We start from the raw sequence: 20,138 nt of genomic DNA, 5'->3' as shown, positions 1-20,138 counted from the left end.
AGTGGCGCAGTGGTCTAAGGCACTGCATCTCATCTCAGTGCTTGAGGCGTCACTACAGACTCCCTGGTTCGATTCCAGGCTGCATCACAACCGGCCGTGATTTGGAGTCCCATAGGGCGGCACACAATTGGCCAAGCCTCGTCCGGTGTAGGCCGTCATTGTAAAGAAGATTTTGTTCTTAACTGACTTGCCTAGTTAAATAAAGGGAAAATAAAAATAAAAAAAGACAGATGGGATATTGATATACAAAGCTCAAGGGGGTTTAACAGTGTGATGCTCCCTAGACCGCAAAGTAACAATTCTTAAACTTGAATTACCACGTTGAATCTATTCCATTACACCAGTGACAAGTATTAATCTAAAGAGAACACTGCTCCTATCAGCAGAGAGCAAAAACTGTTTCAGCACCATGGAAAGTACCTGGTAAGCTTTCACCGCTTGCTGAACATAGTCCGTTGGAAAAAAATGCGATGGATACAGATGCAGTAGGCATATGCACCTTTAGGCTGACAATGTCAATACTAGTTGTGTGGCCTATATCATCAATCTGAAAAATTATGCATCTGTATATTTCCCATATGTTGTTTGCGTTCCTGTGTATTTTCTCACAATACCCTACAAACTTATGACTTTGCTGGGGTTTGACACATTTACACATTCGTGAAGCGCAACAAAAATGTACAGCTTCATAAAAATCAATTTATACGTCATAGAGCATTGCACGCTTGGCGGAACCCTCAGCTCTGAAGTTTAACACGCTTTCAGAACCATGGACAGCAACACTCGCTTTATGAAGCCAGGAGGCCATACGTAGAGTGCAAAACAAAGCCAATGTGAAAACTCTTGAGTTGATAGCTGTTTTCAACGTAATAGCAACTTTGAAAACAATATTCTTTGACTGCGAGTTCAAAGGAGTAAAACAAATATGCTTCAACAGAAAATGTATAGGCCGGTTTATGTAGAGACCTTACCTTCTCTTTGTTGGGTAATGTTTGAGTCCTATTAAAAGTGTCATTTCCATTAATACTGATCAGTTCTGCATCTGCAGGTGGATATGGCGCGGGGAAAACCACTACGTCACTCTTCAGTGTGTCTGAGCTGAAACACACGTCATACTGCTGAGTAGATTTAGAGTAAGACCAGCTCCCGTCAGGATGTGTGGTGATCATTGGGGCGCTGTACCTGCTGAAACTGTCGTCTGTCCTGTGGCATTTTACAGCTATTAAACTGATGAGGCTCAGTAAAAATATCACTGACACCGAGGCAATGGCGATCAGCAAATACAGGTTTAAATCGGAGAAGCTCTCCTCCTTTCTCGGTACATTTCTGAATTGAGTCTGGATTTCACCTGTACTTTCAACCACCACTACATCAATAGACACAGTCGCTGACAGTGAGGGTTCTCCGTTATCAGAAACCAACACGACCAACGGGTGAGTTTTCAAGTCATTGTCACTCATTCGCCTCTTAGTCCTTAGTTCCCCGGTGCTGGTTCCGATTCGGAAGAGGTTGGTTCCCTTGGGCTCAGATATGTGATAAGAAAGCAGCGCATTGTAGCCAGAGTCAGCGTCTACAGCCCTGATCTTGGCCACAAAGTAGCCCGCTTCAGCAGAATAGGGAATGTTCTCAGTGTTAACGGAGCCGTGCTCAGAATAGGGCGCGAGAATCCCAGGTCTGTTGTCATTCTCATCCAGGATAAAAACGTTCACTGTCACGTTGCTGCTGAGCGGAGGAACACCAGAGTCTGTGGCCTGAACTTTAAACTGGAAAGTTTTTATCTCCTCATAGTTAAAAGACTGAAGACTGACTATATCTCCTGTATCTGAGTTTATATTTACAGACGATAATATTGGTACACTTTTATCTAATAAAGAATACGTCATCTTTGCATTATCATCTGAATCTAGATCAAAAGCAGACATCTTATAAATGACCTCACCTACCGGACTGTTCTCTTTGACATAAACATTAATCACGGGTTCTGAGAAGTGAGGAGCGTTGTCATTGATATCAGAAACGTCTACAGTAATAACGCTGGTGCTGGCGAGAGGCGGGGTCCCTTCATCCGTAGCTGTGATGGTGACATTATACTGAGAAGCACTCTCTTTGTCTAGAGGCCCATCAACCACTAGTGAATAATCGTTTTTATAATTCAATTTCAATTTAAAGGGCACTGGCCCAACAAGTTTACTGTTAGTGAGGCCATTTTTACCACCATCTTTATCTGTAACTGTCACCAAGGCGACCACTGTCCCTATCTCCGCATCCTCTTTCACTGGGCTCATGAGTGACGTCACATATATTTCTGGAAAATTGTCATTCAAATCAATAACTTCCACTAATAGTTTACCGTGTGCACTGCGGGGTGATGCGCCTTGGTCAATCGCCTGCACACGAATTTCATATGCAGGACTTTCCTCATAATCCAAACTTCCCTTAACTGTGATTTCTCCAGTGTCTGAATTTATATCAAACATATCAGAGGGGTTCACGTTACCACGTTTGATAAAGGAAAATACAACTTTACCGTTGACTCCCTCATCTAAATCTGTGGCATTTAGCTGAATCACTCTAGTTCCGAACGGAACATTTTCATTAACGCGAACCTTGTACAGCGGCTTACTGAACGTGGGTGAATTATCATTGGCATCAATTACATTCACTATTATCAGCAATGTCCCAGATCGTGGAGGTTTTCCTGCATCTACAGCAGTCAGTGTTAGCTGGATAACGGGTTGTTTCTCTCGGTCTAAAGCTTTCTGCAGCACTAACTCAGCAGACACACTCTGCTCTCCACCGCTCTGTACATCCAGGGAGAAGTGTTCACTCGGGCTCAGCTTGTAACTCTTTACCGAGTTACTGCCCGTGTCTGAATCAATTGCTATCGGTAAAAGGTATCGCTCGCCTGTGGATGATGATTCAGAAATGTTGAATGAGTAGAATTTTTCAAGGAAAGATGGTGCATTGTCATTTACGTCTAAAATATTAACCTCAATGCGGTGGAGCTGCGTAGGATGGCTCAATATGGCCTGTATGTTTAGCGAACACTTCATCGCATTCGAACAAAGCTCCTCTCGATCTATCCTCTCATTAATGTACAGAACCCCTGTTTTTAAATTGGCATCGAAATACCGCTTACTCTGTCCCGATACAATCCTTAAACCCCTCGACTCCAGTTCCTGTACATTAAGGTTTAAATCCTTAGCTAGATTCCCCACAAACGTGCCTTTGTCCACCTCCTCTGAAACGGAGTAAGAGATCTGCGCTGCAGACCAGTCAAATAAACAAAACAACGCGACGCACTGAATCCAAATGCTTTCTCTTTGTATTCGACGACCCATCGCTGCTTGTACAAAGCGTATTATTCCAGAAATCGAAGTCGCATGTCCATTAAAACCACAAAAATCCGTCAAGTAAGAGATCCACACAACCCAGCACTCTTCCTCTCATCACAATTCGAGTGTTTCTCTTGACAAAGCGCTCTGGACATGTGACGGTGTTCTTATTTCATTCAGAGAGGAGGAGTCATATAATATCAGTGACTCCTCTCCCATTCGTGGTCTATAGCGACACCATGTGTTACTTGTTTGATTTAATTAATATGTTTATACCACATCATTAACGTATTGTGATAGTAGTAAGCAAATAGAAAATATGACTGTAAACGTAGCCAGTGGCCAATGTTGTATTAACTATGAATCAACCACATGATAGAGTCAAGTTTGAATACAGTTGCTCAAATTGGGACGTGTAAAACGGTAAACACTGGGGAACAATTAAAATGAGTATCAATAGTCATGTAAAGTCGTGGTGATACAGGGTAGTAATAAGGACAGCTGACGAAGACTCAGGAAACCAAATACAGGAGGCCCTATTGATCGTCCATATAAAATAGAAAAATGTCATATTGAATGTTCATGGGGAAGATAAAGCAGAGAGCTAAAAATAGATTTCAAACCAACTTTCTACATCACTTGAATAAGTCAATTCCACTTTCAACGATGAAAAGCATCGATCCGAAAAGGCTTCTGCCCTTCGAAACGAAAGAAAGCTAACTGTTTCAGCACCACGGAGAGCGTCTGTGCTTTCACGGCTATGTTCTTATGCACATTTCCTAGCAATTTATGCCCACAAATATTCTCATAAGATATCAAAAACGAAATGTACCATGCAAACATATGTATGATAACTCTGAAACCATTTGATAAATCTCTGTCATTATCTCAAAAACTGCAGTACCGAAGCTGGAGTTTAAAACACATTCACACATTCCTGAAGCGTATTACTCTTACCTTCTCTTTGTTGGGTAATGTTTGAGTCCTGTTAAACGTGTCATTTCCATTAATACTGATCAGCTCTGCTTCTGCAGGTGGATATGGCGCGGGAAAAACCACTACGTCACTCTTCAGTGTGTCTGAGCTGAAACACACGTCATACTGCTGAGTAGATTTAGAGTAAGACCAGCTCCCGTCAGGATGTGTGGTGATCATTGGGGCGCTGTACCTGCTGAAACTGTCGTCTGTCCTGTGGCATTTTACAGCTATTAAACTGATGAGGCTCAGTAAAAATATCACTGACACCGAGGCAATGGCGATCAGCAAATACAAGTTTAAATCAGAGAAGCTCTCCTCCGTTCTCGGTACATTTCTGAATTGAGTCTGGATTTCACCTGTACTTTCAACCACCACTACATCAATAGACACAGTCGCTGACAATGAGGGTTCTCCGTTATCAGAAACCAACACGACCAATGGGTGAGTTTTCAGGTCATTGTCACTCATTCGCCTCTTAGTCCTTATTTCCCCGGTGCTGGTTCCGATTCGGAAGAGGTTGGTTCCCTTGGGCTCAGAGATGTGATAAGAAAGCAGCGCATTGTAGCCAGAGTCGGAGTCTACAGCCCTGATCTTGGCCACAAAGTAGCCCGCTTCAGCAGAATAGGGAATGTTCTCAGTGTTAACGGAGCCGTGCTCAGAATAGGGCGCGAGAATCCCAGGTCTGTTGTCATTCTCATCCAGGATAAAAACGTTCACAGTCACGTTGCTGCTGAGCGGAGGAACGCCAGAGTCTGTGGCCTGAACTTTAAACTGGAAAGTTTTTATATCTTCATAGTTAAAAGACTGCAGACTGACTATATCTCCGGTATCTGAGTTTATATTTACAGACGATGATATTGGAACACTTTTATCTAATAACGAATACGTCATCTTTGCATTGTCATCTGAATCAGGATCAAAAGCAGACATCTTATAAATGACCTCACCTACCGGACTGTTCTCTTTGACATAAACATTAATCACGGGTTCTGAGAAGCGAGGAGCGTTGTCATTCACATCAGAAACGTGAACAGTAATAAAGCTGGTGCTGGAAAGAGGCGGGCTGCCTTCATCCGTAGCTGTGATGGTGACGTTATATTGAGAAGCGCTCTCCCTGTCCAGATGCCCATCTACCACTAAAGAATAATCGTTTTTGTAGTTCGACTTTAGTTTGAAAGGAACAGACCCTACGAGTTTACAGTTACTGAAGCCATTTTTACCTCCATCTTTATCTGTAACTGTCACCAAGGCAACCACTGTCCCTATCTCAGCATCCTCCTTCACTGGGCTCATAAGTGACGTCACAGATATTTCGGGAGCATTGTCATTGATATCAATAACTTCAACCAACACTTTAGAGTAACCACTGCGGGCCGAGGGGCCTTGGTCTGTCGCTTGCACACGTAGCTCATATGCTGCATTTTCCTCGTGATCTAAATTCGCCTTTACAGTAATCTCACCACTTTGTGAATCTATGGAGAACATGTCTGCATCGTTGACATTTCCACGCTTCATAAAGCTATATAACATGTCAGCGTTTGGACCCTCGTCTAAATCTGTTGCCTCTAACTTCAATATTTGTGTCCCTAAAGATACATTTTCATTAACACGGACCTTGTATAGTGATTTGCTAAATGTTGGCGAGTTATCATTGACATCTATTACGTGAACTATGATTTGTGACGTCCCAGATCTGGGAGGTTTTCCACCATCTAGAGCGGTCAGTGTGAGCTGGATAACGGGCTGTTTCTCTCGGTCTAAAGCTTTCTGCAGCACTAACTCAGCAGACACACTCTGCTCTCCACTGCTCTGTACATCCAGGGAGAAGTATTCATTCGGGCTCAGCTTGTAGCTCTTTACTGAGTTACTGCCCGTATCTGCGTCATTAGCTATAGGTAGAGGGTATCTCTCACCGGGTGAAGAAGATTCTGAAATGTTAAATGTATGATATTGTTCTAAGAATGACGGTGCATTGTCATTTGCATCAATAATATTTACTTCAATGCGGTGGAGAAGCATAGGATGGCTCAATATGGCCTGTATATTTAGAGAGCACTTTACCGTATTCGGACAAAGCTCCTCTCTGTCTATTCTCTCGTTAACGAACAGTGTCCCAGTTTTCAAATTAGCCTCGAAATACCTCTTACTCTGTCCGGAAACAATCTTTAGACCCCTTGACTCCAGTTCGTGTACATTCAGGTTTAAATCCTTAGCTAAATTCCCAACAAACGTGCCTTTGTCCACCTCCTCTGAAACGGAGTAAGAGATCTGCGCTGCAGACCAGTCAAATAAACAAAGCAACGCGACGCACTGAATCCAAACGCTTTCTCTTTGTCTTCGATGATCCATTGTAGCATGTATAGAAAAAAAATGAATCCAAAAAGTAAGGTCATGTATCCATCAAAACCCGAAATATTCCGTTATATGTTGGACATTCTGTACACAGCTCAGCCCTCTCCGTCTCATCACAACTCGACTGTTTCTCTTCACAAAGCGCTCTGCCAACCTTATTCTTTTTTTCCTTCAGAGGAGGAGTATTAAAATATCTGTGACTTCTCTGCTTTCCGTGGTCTATAGCGACACCATGTGTTACGTTTTTGATTTAATCCCATTTAAATACTATATAATGTACCTATTGTGATAGTAGTAAGCAAAAAAGCAAAGATCACTGTGTATAACCAGCGACCAATGTTGTCTCAAATCGGAATGAACTACACGATAGAGTCAACCACACCGTAGAGTCGAATTCGAATACACTCGCTCATGATAAGAACTGCAAAATGTGAAATGACAAACTTGGGAACATTTAAAACGAGTTTTTCTTATAGTCACGTAGAAATAGTGGTAATAAAGGTTAGACATAAGGACAGCTGTCCTTATTTGAATGCATATAACAACTGCCAGATAAAGTGTTAATGGGGAGACAAAGCAGAGAGAAACAAACAAAAAATAAAACAAATGTTCTACCACTTGAATGAGTCCATTCCACTTTCAACGATGATAAGCATTGATTCGAAAAGGTCACTGCCCTTCGAAACCAAAGTACACTAACCGTTTCACCACCACCGACAGCGTCCGTACTTTCACTGCGATGTTCTTTTGCACATTGTACAGTATGCCAATACATATTCTCATACGACATAAAAAATAAAATTGACCATGCAAACACGTGTAGGCTTATAAGTCTGAAACCATGATACAACTACAATTGACAAATGTCTGTAATTTTCCCCAAAACTGTAATACCAAACCGTGCTGGGGTTTAAAAAAACATTTACACATTCGTGAAGCATGTTACTCTTACCTTCTCTTTGTTGGGTAATGTTTGAGTCCTGTTAAACGTGTCATTTCCATTAATACTGATCAGTTCTGCATCTGCAGGTGGATACGGCCCGGGAAAAACAACTACGTCACTCTTCAGTGTGTCTGAGCTGAAACACACGTCATACTGCTGAGTAGATTTAGAGTAAGACCAGCTCCCGTCAGGGTGTGTGGTGATCATTGGGGCGCTGTACCTGCTGAAACTGTCGTCTGTCCTGTGGCATTTTACAGCTATTAAACTGATGAGGCTCAGTAAAAATATCACTGACACCGAGGCAATGGCGATCAGCAAATACAGGTTTAAATCAGAGAAGCTCTCCTCTTTTCTCGGTACATTTCTGAATTGAGTCTGGATTTCACCTGTACTTTCAACCACCACTACATCAATAGACACAGTCGCTGACAGTGAGGGTTCTCCGTTATCAGAAACCAACACGACCAATGGGTGTGTTTTCAAGTCATTGTCACTCATTCGCCTCTTAGTCCTTAGTTCCCCGGTGCTGGTTCCGATTCGGAAGAGGTTGGTTCCCTTGGGCTCAGAGATGTGATAAGAAAGCAGCGCATTGTAGCCAGAGTCGGAGTCTACAGCCCTGATCTTGGCCACAAAGTAGCCCGCTTCAGCAGAATAGGGAATGTTCTCAGTGTTAACGGAGCCGTGCTCAGAATAGGGCGCGAGAATCCCAGGTCTGTTATCATTCTCATCCAGGATAAAAACGTTCACAGTCACGTTGCTGCTGAGCGGAGGAACACCAGAGTCTGTGGCCTGAACTTTAAAATTGAACGTTTTTACCTCCTCATAGTTAAAAGACTGCAGGCTGACTATATCTCCTGTCACTGAATTTATATTGACCATTGTAGACAGCGGCACTGAGTTGCTGTTACTCTCTAAGAATGAGTAGGTCACCTGACCATTTTCATTGACGTCAACATCAACTGCCGACACTGTTTTGATTATCTCACCTACCGGACTGTTCTCTTTCACATAAACATTCATCATGGGTTCTGAGAAGCGAGGAGCGTTGTCATTCACATCAGAAACGTGAACAGTAATAACGCTGGTGCTGGAGAGAGGCGGGGTCCCTTCATCCGTAGCTGTAATAGTGACATTGTACTGAGAAGCGCTCTCTCTGTCAAGATGACCATCTACAACTAACGAATAATAATTTTTATAGTTGGTCTCCAATTTAAAAGGGACTTTATTCTCAACTTCACAATGGACAACTCCATTTTTGCCACCATCTTTATCACTGACTGACACGAGAGCAATGGCAGTGCCAACCTTAGCGTCCTCATTCACTCTGTCTAAGAGTGACGTCACAGTGATCTCAGGGACATTGTCGTTGAGGTCCACCACTTCTACCAGCACTTTACAATGCGCTGCCATCGGGGGCTGGCCTCTATCGCTTGCCTCAACACGGATCTCAAACGCTTTTCTTTCCTCGAAGTCAATATTGCTTTTTACTGTTATAACGCCAGAGGTGGGGTCGATTTCAAATATATCTAGAATACGGTCTTGATCTTTATTCCTAAGAGAGTAAACAATCTCACTATTTGTACCTTCATCAGCATCCGTCGCGTTCACAGTGATTACCGTTGTTCCTATGAGCACATTCTCGGAAATTCGAGTCTTATACAAAGAGCTACTAAATACCGGAAGGTTATCATTAATATCTAAAATATTAATTATAATCTGTGACGTGCCAGACCTCTGTGGATTTCCTCCATCTATAGCGGTCAGTGTGAGTTTTATCACAGGTTGTTTCTCTCGGTCTAAAGCTTTCTGCAGCACTAACTCAGCAGACACACTCTCTCCTCCTTTGTGAATGTCAAGAGAGAAGTATTCATTAGGACTAAGCCTGTATGTGCTTACAGTATTCTTACCAACATCCAAATCAGAGGCCTCTGATAAAGTGAATTTAACTCCAGGTAAAGTGTTCTCAGCAACGTTTATAGTTTGTGATTTCGCACTAAACGACGGAGCGTTATCATTAACATCTACAATATTCATTTCTAAACGGTAAAGCTTCAACGGATTGTTGATTACGGCCTCTACACTGACTATACATTTGAGATCCTCTGCACAGAGCTCCTCTCTGTCTATTCTCTCATTCACATAGAGAATACCAGTCTTTAGATTTACCTCGAAATACTTTCTCTTGGACCCAGTGACAATCTGAAACATACGCGACTCCAAATCCTGGACATTGAGGTTCAGATCCTTAGCAATATTTCCCACGGAAGTCCCCGGGTTTACCTCCTCTGAGACGGAGTAGGAGAGCTGCCCGGATACCGCTTCCCAGTAACATTCCAGCAGCAAAAGCACTAAATACGTCACAATAGATATCCTTCCATTCAGTAAAGGCATAATTCCATCGAAAGTGAGCCGATCATAGATACAAAGAGAAGAATATCCGTCAAACAATCAAAGCATCGAAAAAATGTACGTGTCAAATTCAGCTTAATTTCAACACGCTTAACACCTATGTGTACTCCGCTCCGACCAGTCTCCCTCTCGTCCTGCATCTCTTTGTAACAAAGCCCCGAGAAATCTCTTCTCCCTCTGAAACTGGGAGGGGTCTCGAGACCAAATATTATATCTCAATGTCATGGTCAACAGTGACGCCAAGTGGTAAATGTATGAGCTTCAGAAAATCACAATAAATTACATGACACCCAAACACAAGCTAAGCATGATGACTATACTATTCTGAACAAAAATATAAACGCAACATGCAACAATTTCAAAGATTTTACTGACTTACAGTTCACATAAAGAAATCAGTAAATTGAAATAAATGTATTAGGCACTAATCTATGGATTTCACATGACTGGGCATGGTTGCAGCCATGGGTGGGCCTTGGAGGGCCTAGTCCCACCCACTTGGGAGCCATGCCCAGCCATTCAGAATTAGTTTTTCCCTGAAATACTCCTCAGCAATTACCCCCCCACCACCACCCCCCCAATTCTCTAAAACGACATTGAAGTCAGTTTATGGTAGAGAAATTAACATTAAATTCTCTGGCAACAGATCTGGTGGACATTCCTGTAGTCAGCATGCCAATTGCACGCTCCCTCACAACTTGAGAGATCTGTGGCATTGTGCTGTGTGACAAAATTGCAAATTTTTAAAATGGCCTTTTATTGTACCCAATACAAGGTGCACCTGTGTAATGATCATGCTGTTTAATCAGCTTCTTGATATGCCACACCTGTCAGGTGGATGGATTATCTTGGCAAAGGAGAAATGCTCACTAACAGGGATATAAACAAATTTGTTCACAACATTTTTGAGAAATAAGCTTTTTGTGCATATGGAACATTTCTGGGATCTTTTGTTTCAGCTCATGAAACATGTGACCAACACTTCACATGTTGCGTTTATATTTTTGTTCAGTGTTTATCTGTGCACTTGTGTAAGTTATGTTTACTATAACAAGGTCTACTAAATATACTAGGGCAAGCAAAGCCCTCCATTGGATAAAAAACCTGGCAAAAGCGGACAGCACACAAATTGGTGCGTTTCAGCCCCATGGACAGCGGACACATTATCCTCTAGATAGGGGGCGGCTTGTGAACATTTTTGCAACTTGTTAAAGCAGTAAGTTCCCAATTATTTAACTGATTACTTAAAGGAGACAGAGAAAGCAAAGAACAACGTCATAGATATACATTGGGAAGCACACCAAAGCATACACATTGCTAGCAAAGGGATGGGATGGAAACTGATTTCCGTGTGAAGAAAAACATGTATTTCTTACCTTCTCTTTATTGGGTAATGTTTGAGTCCTGTTAAACGTGTCATTTCCATTAATACTGATCAGTTCTGCATCTGCAGGTGGATATGGCGCGGGGAAAACCACTACGTCACTCTTCAGTGTGTCTGAGCTGAAACACACATCATACTGCTGAGTAGATTTAGAATAAGACCAGCTACCGTCAGGATGTGTGGTGATCATTGGGGCGCTGTACCTGCTGAAACTGTCGTCTGTCCTGTGGCATTTTACAGCTATTAAACTGATGAGGCTCAGTAAAAATATCACTGACACCGAGGCAATGGAGATCAGCAAATACAGGTTTAAATCAGAGAAGCTCTCCTCTTTTCTCGGTACGTTTCTGTATTGAGTCTGGATTTCACCTGTACTTTCAACCACCACCACATCAATAGACACAGTCGCTGACAGTGAGGGTCCTCCGTTATCAGAAACCAACACGACCAATGGGTGTGTTTTCAAGTCATTGTCACTCATTCGCCTCTTAGTCCTTATTTCCCCGGTGCTGGTTCCGATTCGGAAAAGGTTGGTTCCCTTGGGCTCAGATATGTGATAAGAAAGCAGCGCATTGTAGCCAGAGTCGGAGTCTACAGCCCTGATCTTGGCCACAAAGTAGCCCGCTTCAGCAGAATAGGGAATGTTCTCAGTGTTAACGGAGCCATGCTCAGAATAGGGCGCGAGAATCCCAGGACTGTTGTCATTCTCATCCAGGATAAAAACGTTCACAGTCACGTTGCTGCTAAGCGGAGGAACACCAGAATCTGTAGCCTGAACTTTAAACTGGAATTTTTTTATCTCCTCATAGTTAAAAGACTGCAGGCTGACTATATCTCCAGTCACTGAGTTTATATTGACCATTGTAGACAGCGGTAGTGAGTTGCTGTTGCTCTCTAAGAATGAGTAGGTCAGCTGACCATTTTCATTGACATCAGCATCAACTGCAGACACGGTTTGAATTACATCTCCTACCGGACTGTTCTCTTTCACATAAACATTAATCACGGGTTCTGAGAAGCGAGGAGCGTTGTCATTCACATCAGAAACGTGTACAGTAATAACGCTGGTGCTGGCGAGAGGCGGGGTCCCATCATCCGTAGCTATGATGTTGACATTGTACTGAGACGCACTCTCTCTGTCAAGATGCCCATCGACCACTAAAGAATAATAATTTTTATAGTTGGTCTCTAACTTAAAGGGGACCTTATTCATAACCTTACAATGTACCACCCCGTTTTTGCCACCATCTTTATCGAGGACTGACACGAGAGCAATGACAGTGCCAAACTTAGCGTCCTCTTTCACTGTGTCTAAGAGTGACCTCACAGTAATTTCAGGGGCATTGTCGTTGAGGTCCACCACTTCGACCAGCACTTTAATGTGTGCTGCTATTGGGGGCTGGCCTCTATCACTCGCCTGTGCACGGATCTCAAATGCAGTATGTTCTTCAAAGTCAATTTTACCTTTAACTGTAATTGTCCCCGTTTTTGGCTCAATATCGAAAATCTCGAGGATATGATCCTTCTCATTTTTGCTGATAGAGTAAACAACTTCACTATTCGTACCCTCATCTAAGTCTGTCGCATTTAAAGTTATGACAGTTGTTCCTATTGGTGTATTTTCAATAATAAGTGTCTTATACAATGACGTAGCGAAAACTGGAGCGTTATCATTATTATCCAGAACATTAACTATTACTTCCAATGTACCTGACCTTGCTGGATTTCCTCCATCTAAAGCGGTCAGTGTGAGCTGGATCACATGCTGTTTCTCTCGGTCTAAAGCATTCTGCAGCACTAACTCAGCAGACACACTCTCACCCCCTTTGTGCACCGCTAAGGAAAAATGCTCGCTAGGGCCAAGTTTGTATGTATTGAGAGCATTCTTTCCAACATCTACATCAGATGCGTCTAACAACGGAAATCGTACCCCTGGAAAAGTGTTTTCAGCAATGTCTATAGTTTGTGATTTGGCTCGGAAAGATGGAGCATTATCATTAACATCTAAAATATTAATTTCTACACGGTAGAGTTTCAACGGATTGTTTATAACGGCCTCTACACTGACTGTACATTTAGGCGCATTTGCACAGAGCTCTTCTCTGTCTATTCTCTCATTCACATAGAGAACACCAGTCTTTAGATTTACCTCGAAATACTTTCTCTTGGACCCGGTGATAATCTGAAACATACGCGACTCCAACTCCTGGACATTGAGATTTAGATCCTTAGCGATATTTCCTACAGAAGTCCCCGGGTTTACCTCCTCTGAGATCGAGTAGGAGAGCTGCCCGGATACCGCTTCCCAGTAACACTCCAGCAGCACAAGCACTAAATACGTCACAATAGAGCTCCTTCTATTCGGTAAAAACATAATTCCATCGAACGTGAGCAAAGCATAGATCCAAAGATACGAATATCTGTCAAACAATCAAAGCTTCGAGAAATACGTTTCAAATCCAGAATTTATAAACGGTAAACACTGATGTGGCCTCCGACCAGTCTCTGTCTCTCTCTCTCATCCTGCGTCTCTTTGTAACAAAGCCCCGAGAAATGTACTCACCCTCTGAAACTGGGAGGGGCCTGGAGACACCAAATACAATATCTAATTGCCACGGTCAACAGTGACGCCACGTGGGGAATGTACGCATGGATATATGAGCTTAGATGACATTACATTCCAGAAAACCCAGACACAAGTCAAGGCTAATGATCATAACATCTGATTACATGTGTAAGTTCATATCAGTAGTTCTAATAAATGTACTAAGCGCAATCACTTCATTAGTTCAAACACCAAGAAAAAGACCATTATCCGTTTCAGCACCATGGACAGCACATTGGTGTTTCTGTTTACAAAAGGTAAATAAAACGGCATTTTTACAACTTACATAGGCAGTAAAATTTACATTAACGACCACACCATCAAAAATACCTTAAAATGCACAAGAAAGCAGAGTAAATGCTCAGTAAATGACAGGAGAACAAAATATTGATGTACTAATTGAAAACATGATGTCTTACCTTGTCTTTGTTGGGCAATGTTTGAGTCCTGTTAAACGTGTCATTGCCATTAATACTGATCAGTTCTGCATCTGCAGGTGCAAACGGCGCGGGGAAAACCACTACGTCACTCTTCAGTGTGTCTGAGCTGAAACACACGTCATACTGCTGAGTAGATTTAGAGTAAGACCAGCTCCCGTCAGGATGTGTGGTGATCATTGGGGCGCTGTACCTGCTGAAACTGTCGTCTGTCCTGTGGCATTTTACAGCTATTAAACTGATGAGGCTCAGTAAAAATATCACTGACACCGAGGCAATGGAGATCAGCAAATATAGGTTTAAATCAGAGAAGCTCTCCTCCATTCTCGGTACATTTGTGAATTGAGTCTGGATTTCACCTGTACTTTCAACCACCACTACATCAATAGACACAGTCGCTGACAGTGAGGGTTCTCCGTTATCAGAAACCAACACGACCAACGGGTGAGTCTTCAGGTCATTGTCACTCATTCGCCTCTTAGTCCTTAGTTCCCCGGTGCTGGTTCCGATTCGGAAGAGGTTGGTTCCCTTCGGCTCAGAGACGTGATAAGAAAGCAGCGCATTGTAGCCAGAGTCGGAGTCTACAGCCCTGATCTTGGCCACAAAGTAGCCCGCTTCAGCAGAATAGGGAATGTTCTCAGTGTTAACGGAGCCGTGCTCAGAATAGGGCGCGAGAATCCCAGGACGGTTGTCATTCTCATCCAGGATAAAAACGTTCACTGTCACGTTGCTGCTAAGCGGAGGAACACCAGAGTCTATGGCCTGAACTTTAAACTGGAAAGTTTTTATTTCCTCATAGTTAAAAGACTGCAGGCTGACTATATCTCCAGTGACTGAGTTGATATTGACCACTGTAGATAGCGGTACTGAGTTTTTGTTACTCTCTAAGAATGAGTAGGTCACCTGACTATTTTCATTGACGTCAGCATCAACTGCAGACACGGTTTTAATGACATCTCCTACCTCACTGTTCTCTTTCACATAAACATTAATCACGGGTTCTGAAAAGTGAGGAGCGTTGTCATTCACATCAGAAACGTGTACAGTAATAACGCTGGTGCTGGAGAGAGGTGGAGTCCCTTCATCCGTAGCTGCGATGGTAACATTGTAATGAGAAGCGCTCTCTCTGTCTAGAGGACCATCTACAACTAATGAATAATAGTTTTTATAGTTTGTTTCCAATTTAAAAGGGACTTTATTCTGAACATCACAATGGACAACTCCGTTTTGTCCACCATCTTTATCGAGAACTGACACGATGGCAATGGCAGTGCCAACCTTAGCGTCCTCCATCACTGTGTCTAAGAGTGACGTTACTGATATCTCAGGGGCATTGTCGTTGATGTCTAATACTTCAATCAACAATTTGGAGTGAGATGTCATCGGAGAGTTGGCCCCATCATTTGCTTTAAGACGGATTTCAAAAGCTTTGTTTTCTTCAAAATCTATATTTCTTTTGTTTGTAACAATCCCAGTTTTTGCGTCTACTACAAAAATATCAGCAAAGTTGCCTTTTCCAAACTCGCTAAATGAAAAGAATACTTCACCATTTGGTCCTTCATCTAAATCAGTAGCATTTAGTGTTATTATCGAGTTTCCAATCGGTACGTTTTCATAAACACTGGCTTTGTATAGCGATTTACTGAAAACAGGGGGGTTGTCGTTTATGTCCAACACATTAACTATAACAGCCATGCTGCCAGACTTCGGTGGATTTCCTCCATCTAAAGCGGTCAGTGTGAGTTTTATCACAGGCTGTTTCTCTCGGTCTAAAGCTTTCTGCAGCACTAACTCAGCAGACACACTCTCTCCTCCTTTGTGTGTAGCCAGAGAGAAATATTCATTGGGACTAAGCTTGTATATACTAACAGTATTCTTACCAACATCCGCATCATGAGAGGATTTTAGGGGGACTTTAGCACCAGCTAATGTGTTTTCTGTTATATTTATATACTGTGACCTCGTAGGAAAAGACGGGGAATTATCATTAACGTCTAGAATATTTATTTCTATTCGATAAAGCTTCAACGGATTGCTGATAACGGCCTCTACACTGACTGTACATGTCAGATCCTCCGCACAGAGCTCCTCTCTGTCTATTCTCTCTTTCACATAGAGAACACCACTCTTTAGATTTACCTCAAAATACTTTCTCTTGGACCCGGTGACAATCTGAAACATACGCGACTCCAACTCCTGGACATTGAGGTTTAGATCCTTAGCGATATTTCCCACTGAAGTCCCCGGGGCTACCTCCTCTGAGACGGAGTAGGAAAGCTGCCCTGATACCGCTTCCCAGTAACACTCCAGCAGCATAAGCACAAAATACGGCACAATAGAGCTCCTTCTATTCAGTAAAGACATAATTCCATCGAATGTGAGCCAAGCATAGATCGAAAGAGATCAATCAAATCATAAAAAAATATATGTATCAAATCCAATTGAATTTCTACACGGTAAACACCGATGTGACCTTCGACAACCGTCTCTCTCTCGTTCATCGTCTCTTTATAACAAAGCCCCGAGAAATCTCCTCACCCTCTGAAGCTGGGAGGAGCCTCGAGACTCAAATATATCATCTCAAAGCCACGGTCAACAGTGACGCCACGTGGTACCGGAACGAGCTTACAATAATTCAGAAAAACACATTATTCTATTACACAAAGGCACAATCTGAGCATGATAACAATAATATATCTGAGCACATAATGGAAGTTCTGCTCAAAATGCCAGGGTCTACTAAATACAGGCCTACAAAGGGCAAAACAGCTATTTGTTCTAGTAAAAAAACAACGTTTGACCACGAAGGGTTTCAGCACCATGGACAGCGCACCCAAGTTTGAATTTACAGCACGTAAAAACCAAGCCGTATTAACAACTTGTAAAGGAAATAAGAAGTCCATTATTTCACTGAACATTCAGATGAGACAGTGAAGTATATGTCAGCGTCATCAAAACATTGAGAAGCATAAAACAAGGAAAACATGTTCAGTAAAAAAAAGAAAAAGGATTACTATGTTTAGAGAAAACTGTATTTCTTACCTTTTCTTTGTTGGGTAATGTTTGAGTCCTGTTAAACGTGTCGTTGCCATTAATACTGATCAGTTCTTCATCTGCAGGTGGATACTGCACGGGGAAAACTACTATATCACTCTTCATTGTGTCTGAGCTGAAACACACGTCATACTGCTGAGTAGATTTAGAATAAGACCAGCTCCCGTCAGGATGTGTGGTGATCATTGGGGCGCTGTACCTGCTGAAACTGTCGTCTGTCCTGTGGCATTTTACAGCTATTAAACTGATGAGGCTCAGTAAAAATATCACTGACACCGAGGCAATGGAGATCAGCAAATACAGGTTTAAATCAGAGAAGCTCTCCTCCTTTCTCGGTACATTTCTGAATTGAGTATGGATTTCACCTGTACTTTCAACCACCACTACGTCAATAGACACAGTCGCTGACAGTGAGGGTTCTCCGTTATCAGAAACCAACACGACCAATGGGTGAGTCTTCAGGTCGATGTCACTCATTCGCCTCTTAGTCCTTAGTTCCCCGGTGCTGGTTCCGATTCGGAAGAGGTTGGTTCCCTTGGGCTCAGAGATGTGATAAGAAAGCAGTGCATTGTAGCCAGAGTCGGAGTCTACAGCCCTGATCTTGGCCACAAAGTAGCCCGCTTCAGCAGAATAGGGAATGTTCTCAGTGTTAACGGAGCCGTGCTCAGAATAGGGCGCGAGAATCCCAGGACGGTTGTCATTCTCATCCAGAATAAAAACGTTCACAGTCACGTTGCTGCTGAGAGGAGGAACACCAGAATCTGTGGCCTGTATTTCAAACTGGAAGGTTTTTATCTCCTCATAGTTAAAAGACTGCAGGCTGACTATATCTCCAGTCACAGAGTTTATATTGACCATTGTAGACTGCAGCACTGAGTTGCTGTTACTCTCTAAGAATGAGTAGGTCACCTGACCATTTTCATTGACGTCAGCATCAAATGCTGACACTGTTTTGATTATCTCACCTACCGGACTGTTCTCTTTCACATAAACATTAATCACGGGTTCTGAGAAGCGAGGAGCGTTGTCATTCACATCAGAAACGTGAACAGTAATAACGCTGGTGCTGGAGAGAGGCGGGGTGCCTTCATCCGTAGCTGTGATGGTGACATTATACTGAGAAGCACTCTCTCTGTCAAGAGGCCCATCTACAACTAACGAATAATAGTTTTTATAGTTTGTCTCCAATTTAAAAGGGACTTTATTCTGAACATCACAATGGACAACTCCATTTTTTCCACCATCTTTATCGAGAACTGACACAATAGCAATGGCAGTGCCAACCTTAGCGTCCTCCTTCACTGTGTCTAAGAGTGACGCCACAGTGATCTCAGGGGCATTGTCGTTGAGGTCCACCACTTCTACCAGCACTTTACAATGCGCTGCCATCGGGGGCTGGCCTCTGTCACTCGCCTGGGCACGGATCTCAAAGGCAGGGATTTCTTCAAAGTCAATATTCCCTTTAACTGTAATGATACCTGTTTTAGAGTCTATTTGAAAAATATCTAAGAAATGGTCCTGTTCCTTGCTCCTAAGAGAGTACACAATTTCACTATTTGTACCTTCATCGACATCGGTTGCATTCAAAGTGATGATTGTTGTACCGAGGGGTAGATTTTCCAAAATTCGAGTCTTATATAATGAACTGCTAAAAACTGGAGCATTATCATTGTTATCCAAAACATTAACAATAATCTTTGAAGTACCAGACTTCGGAGGGTTTCCCCCATCTACAGCGGTCAGTCTGAGATGGATCACAGGCTGTTTTTCTCGGTCTAAAGCTTTTTGCAGCACTAACTCAGCAGACACACTCTCTCCTTCTTTGTGTGTATCAAGCGAGAAGTATTCATTCAGACTAAGCTTGTATGTACTAACAGTATTCTTCCCCACATCAGCATCAGAGGCCTCTGACAGAGCGAATCTTAGTCCAGGTAATGTGCTCTCAGCAATGTCTAAAGATTGTGATTTTATTCTAAAAGACGGATCATTATCATTAACGTCTAAAATATTAATTTCTAAACGGTAAAGCTTCAACGGATTGTTTATAACGGCCTCTACACTGACTGTACATTTCGGAGACTTCGCACAGAGCTCCTCTCGGTCTATTCTCTCATTCACATAGAGAACACCAGTATTTAGATTTACCTCGAAATACTTTCTCTTGGACCCGGTGACAATCTGAAACATACGCAACTCCAAATCCTGGACATTGAGGTTTAGGTCCTTAGCGATATTTCCCACAGAAGTCCCCGGGTTTACCTCCTCTGAGACAGAGTAGGAGAGCTGCCCGGATACCGCTTCCCAGTAACACTCCAACAGCAAAAGCACTAAATACGTCACAATAGAGCTCCTATTCGGTAAAGACATAATTCCATCGAACGTGAGCCAAGCATAGATCGAAAGAGATGAATTTCCGTGAAACAATCAAATCATCGAAAAAATATATGTATCAAATCCAGCTGAATTTCAACACGGTAAACGCCGATCCAGCCTCTCTTCATCCTGCGTCTCTTTGTAACAAAGCCCGGAGAAATTTCCTCACCCTCTGAAACTGGGAGGGGCCTCGAGACAGCAAATACAATATCTCAATGCCACGGTCAACAGTGACGCCAAATGGGGAATGTATGAGCTTACACTAACT

The 20,138-nt window shown here is 42.6% G+C and overlaps 2 protein-coding genes across 22 annotated transcripts in view; both read right to left on the bottom strand.

Annotated features, from left to right (window-relative positions):
• Positions 1–20,138, bottom strand: part of LOC121543687 (protocadherin alpha-C2) — a 180,698-nt gene that overhangs the window by 67,281 nt on the left and 93,279 nt on the right. The window contains exon 1 of one of the 21 annotated variants that reach the window (XM_041853911.2): positions 17,486–19,992. The exons of 16 other annotated variants lie outside the window; for them this stretch is intronic. In XM_041853911.2, the coding sequence (XP_041709845.2) occupies positions 17,486–19,864 (2,379 nt within the window). In that variant the 5' untranslated portion in view covers positions 19,865–19,992. Of the gene's footprint in view, positions 1–4,292; positions 6,794–7,617; positions 10,144–11,393; positions 13,916–14,425; positions 16,808–17,485; positions 19,993–20,138 lie in introns of those variants that run through there. 4 more of the 21 variants (XM_045207981.1, XM_041853896.2, XM_041853903.2 and 1 more) reach the window with 4 other exon arrangements.
• Positions 738–3,455, bottom strand: LOC121537864 (protocadherin alpha-4-like). Its single transcript, XM_041845487.2, has 2 exons — positions 972–3,455; positions 738–743 (listed from the first exon to the last, which is right to left on the bottom strand). Exons 1-2 carry the CDS (start codon positions 3,339–3,341, stop codon positions 738–740), a joined length of 2,376 nt encoding a protein of 791 aa, XP_041701421.2. The 5' UTR covers positions 3,342–3,455.

Source organism: Coregonus clupeaformis, chromosome 3 (assembly GCF_020615455.1).
Source record: "Coregonus clupeaformis isolate EN_2021a chromosome 3, ASM2061545v1, whole genome shotgun sequence".
Classification (NCBI taxonomy): domain Eukaryota; kingdom Metazoa; phylum Chordata; class Actinopteri; order Salmoniformes; family Salmonidae; genus Coregonus; species Coregonus clupeaformis.
Note: the sequence above shows the minus strand (reverse complement) of the source record. Positions and strands in the feature narration are given on the sequence as shown.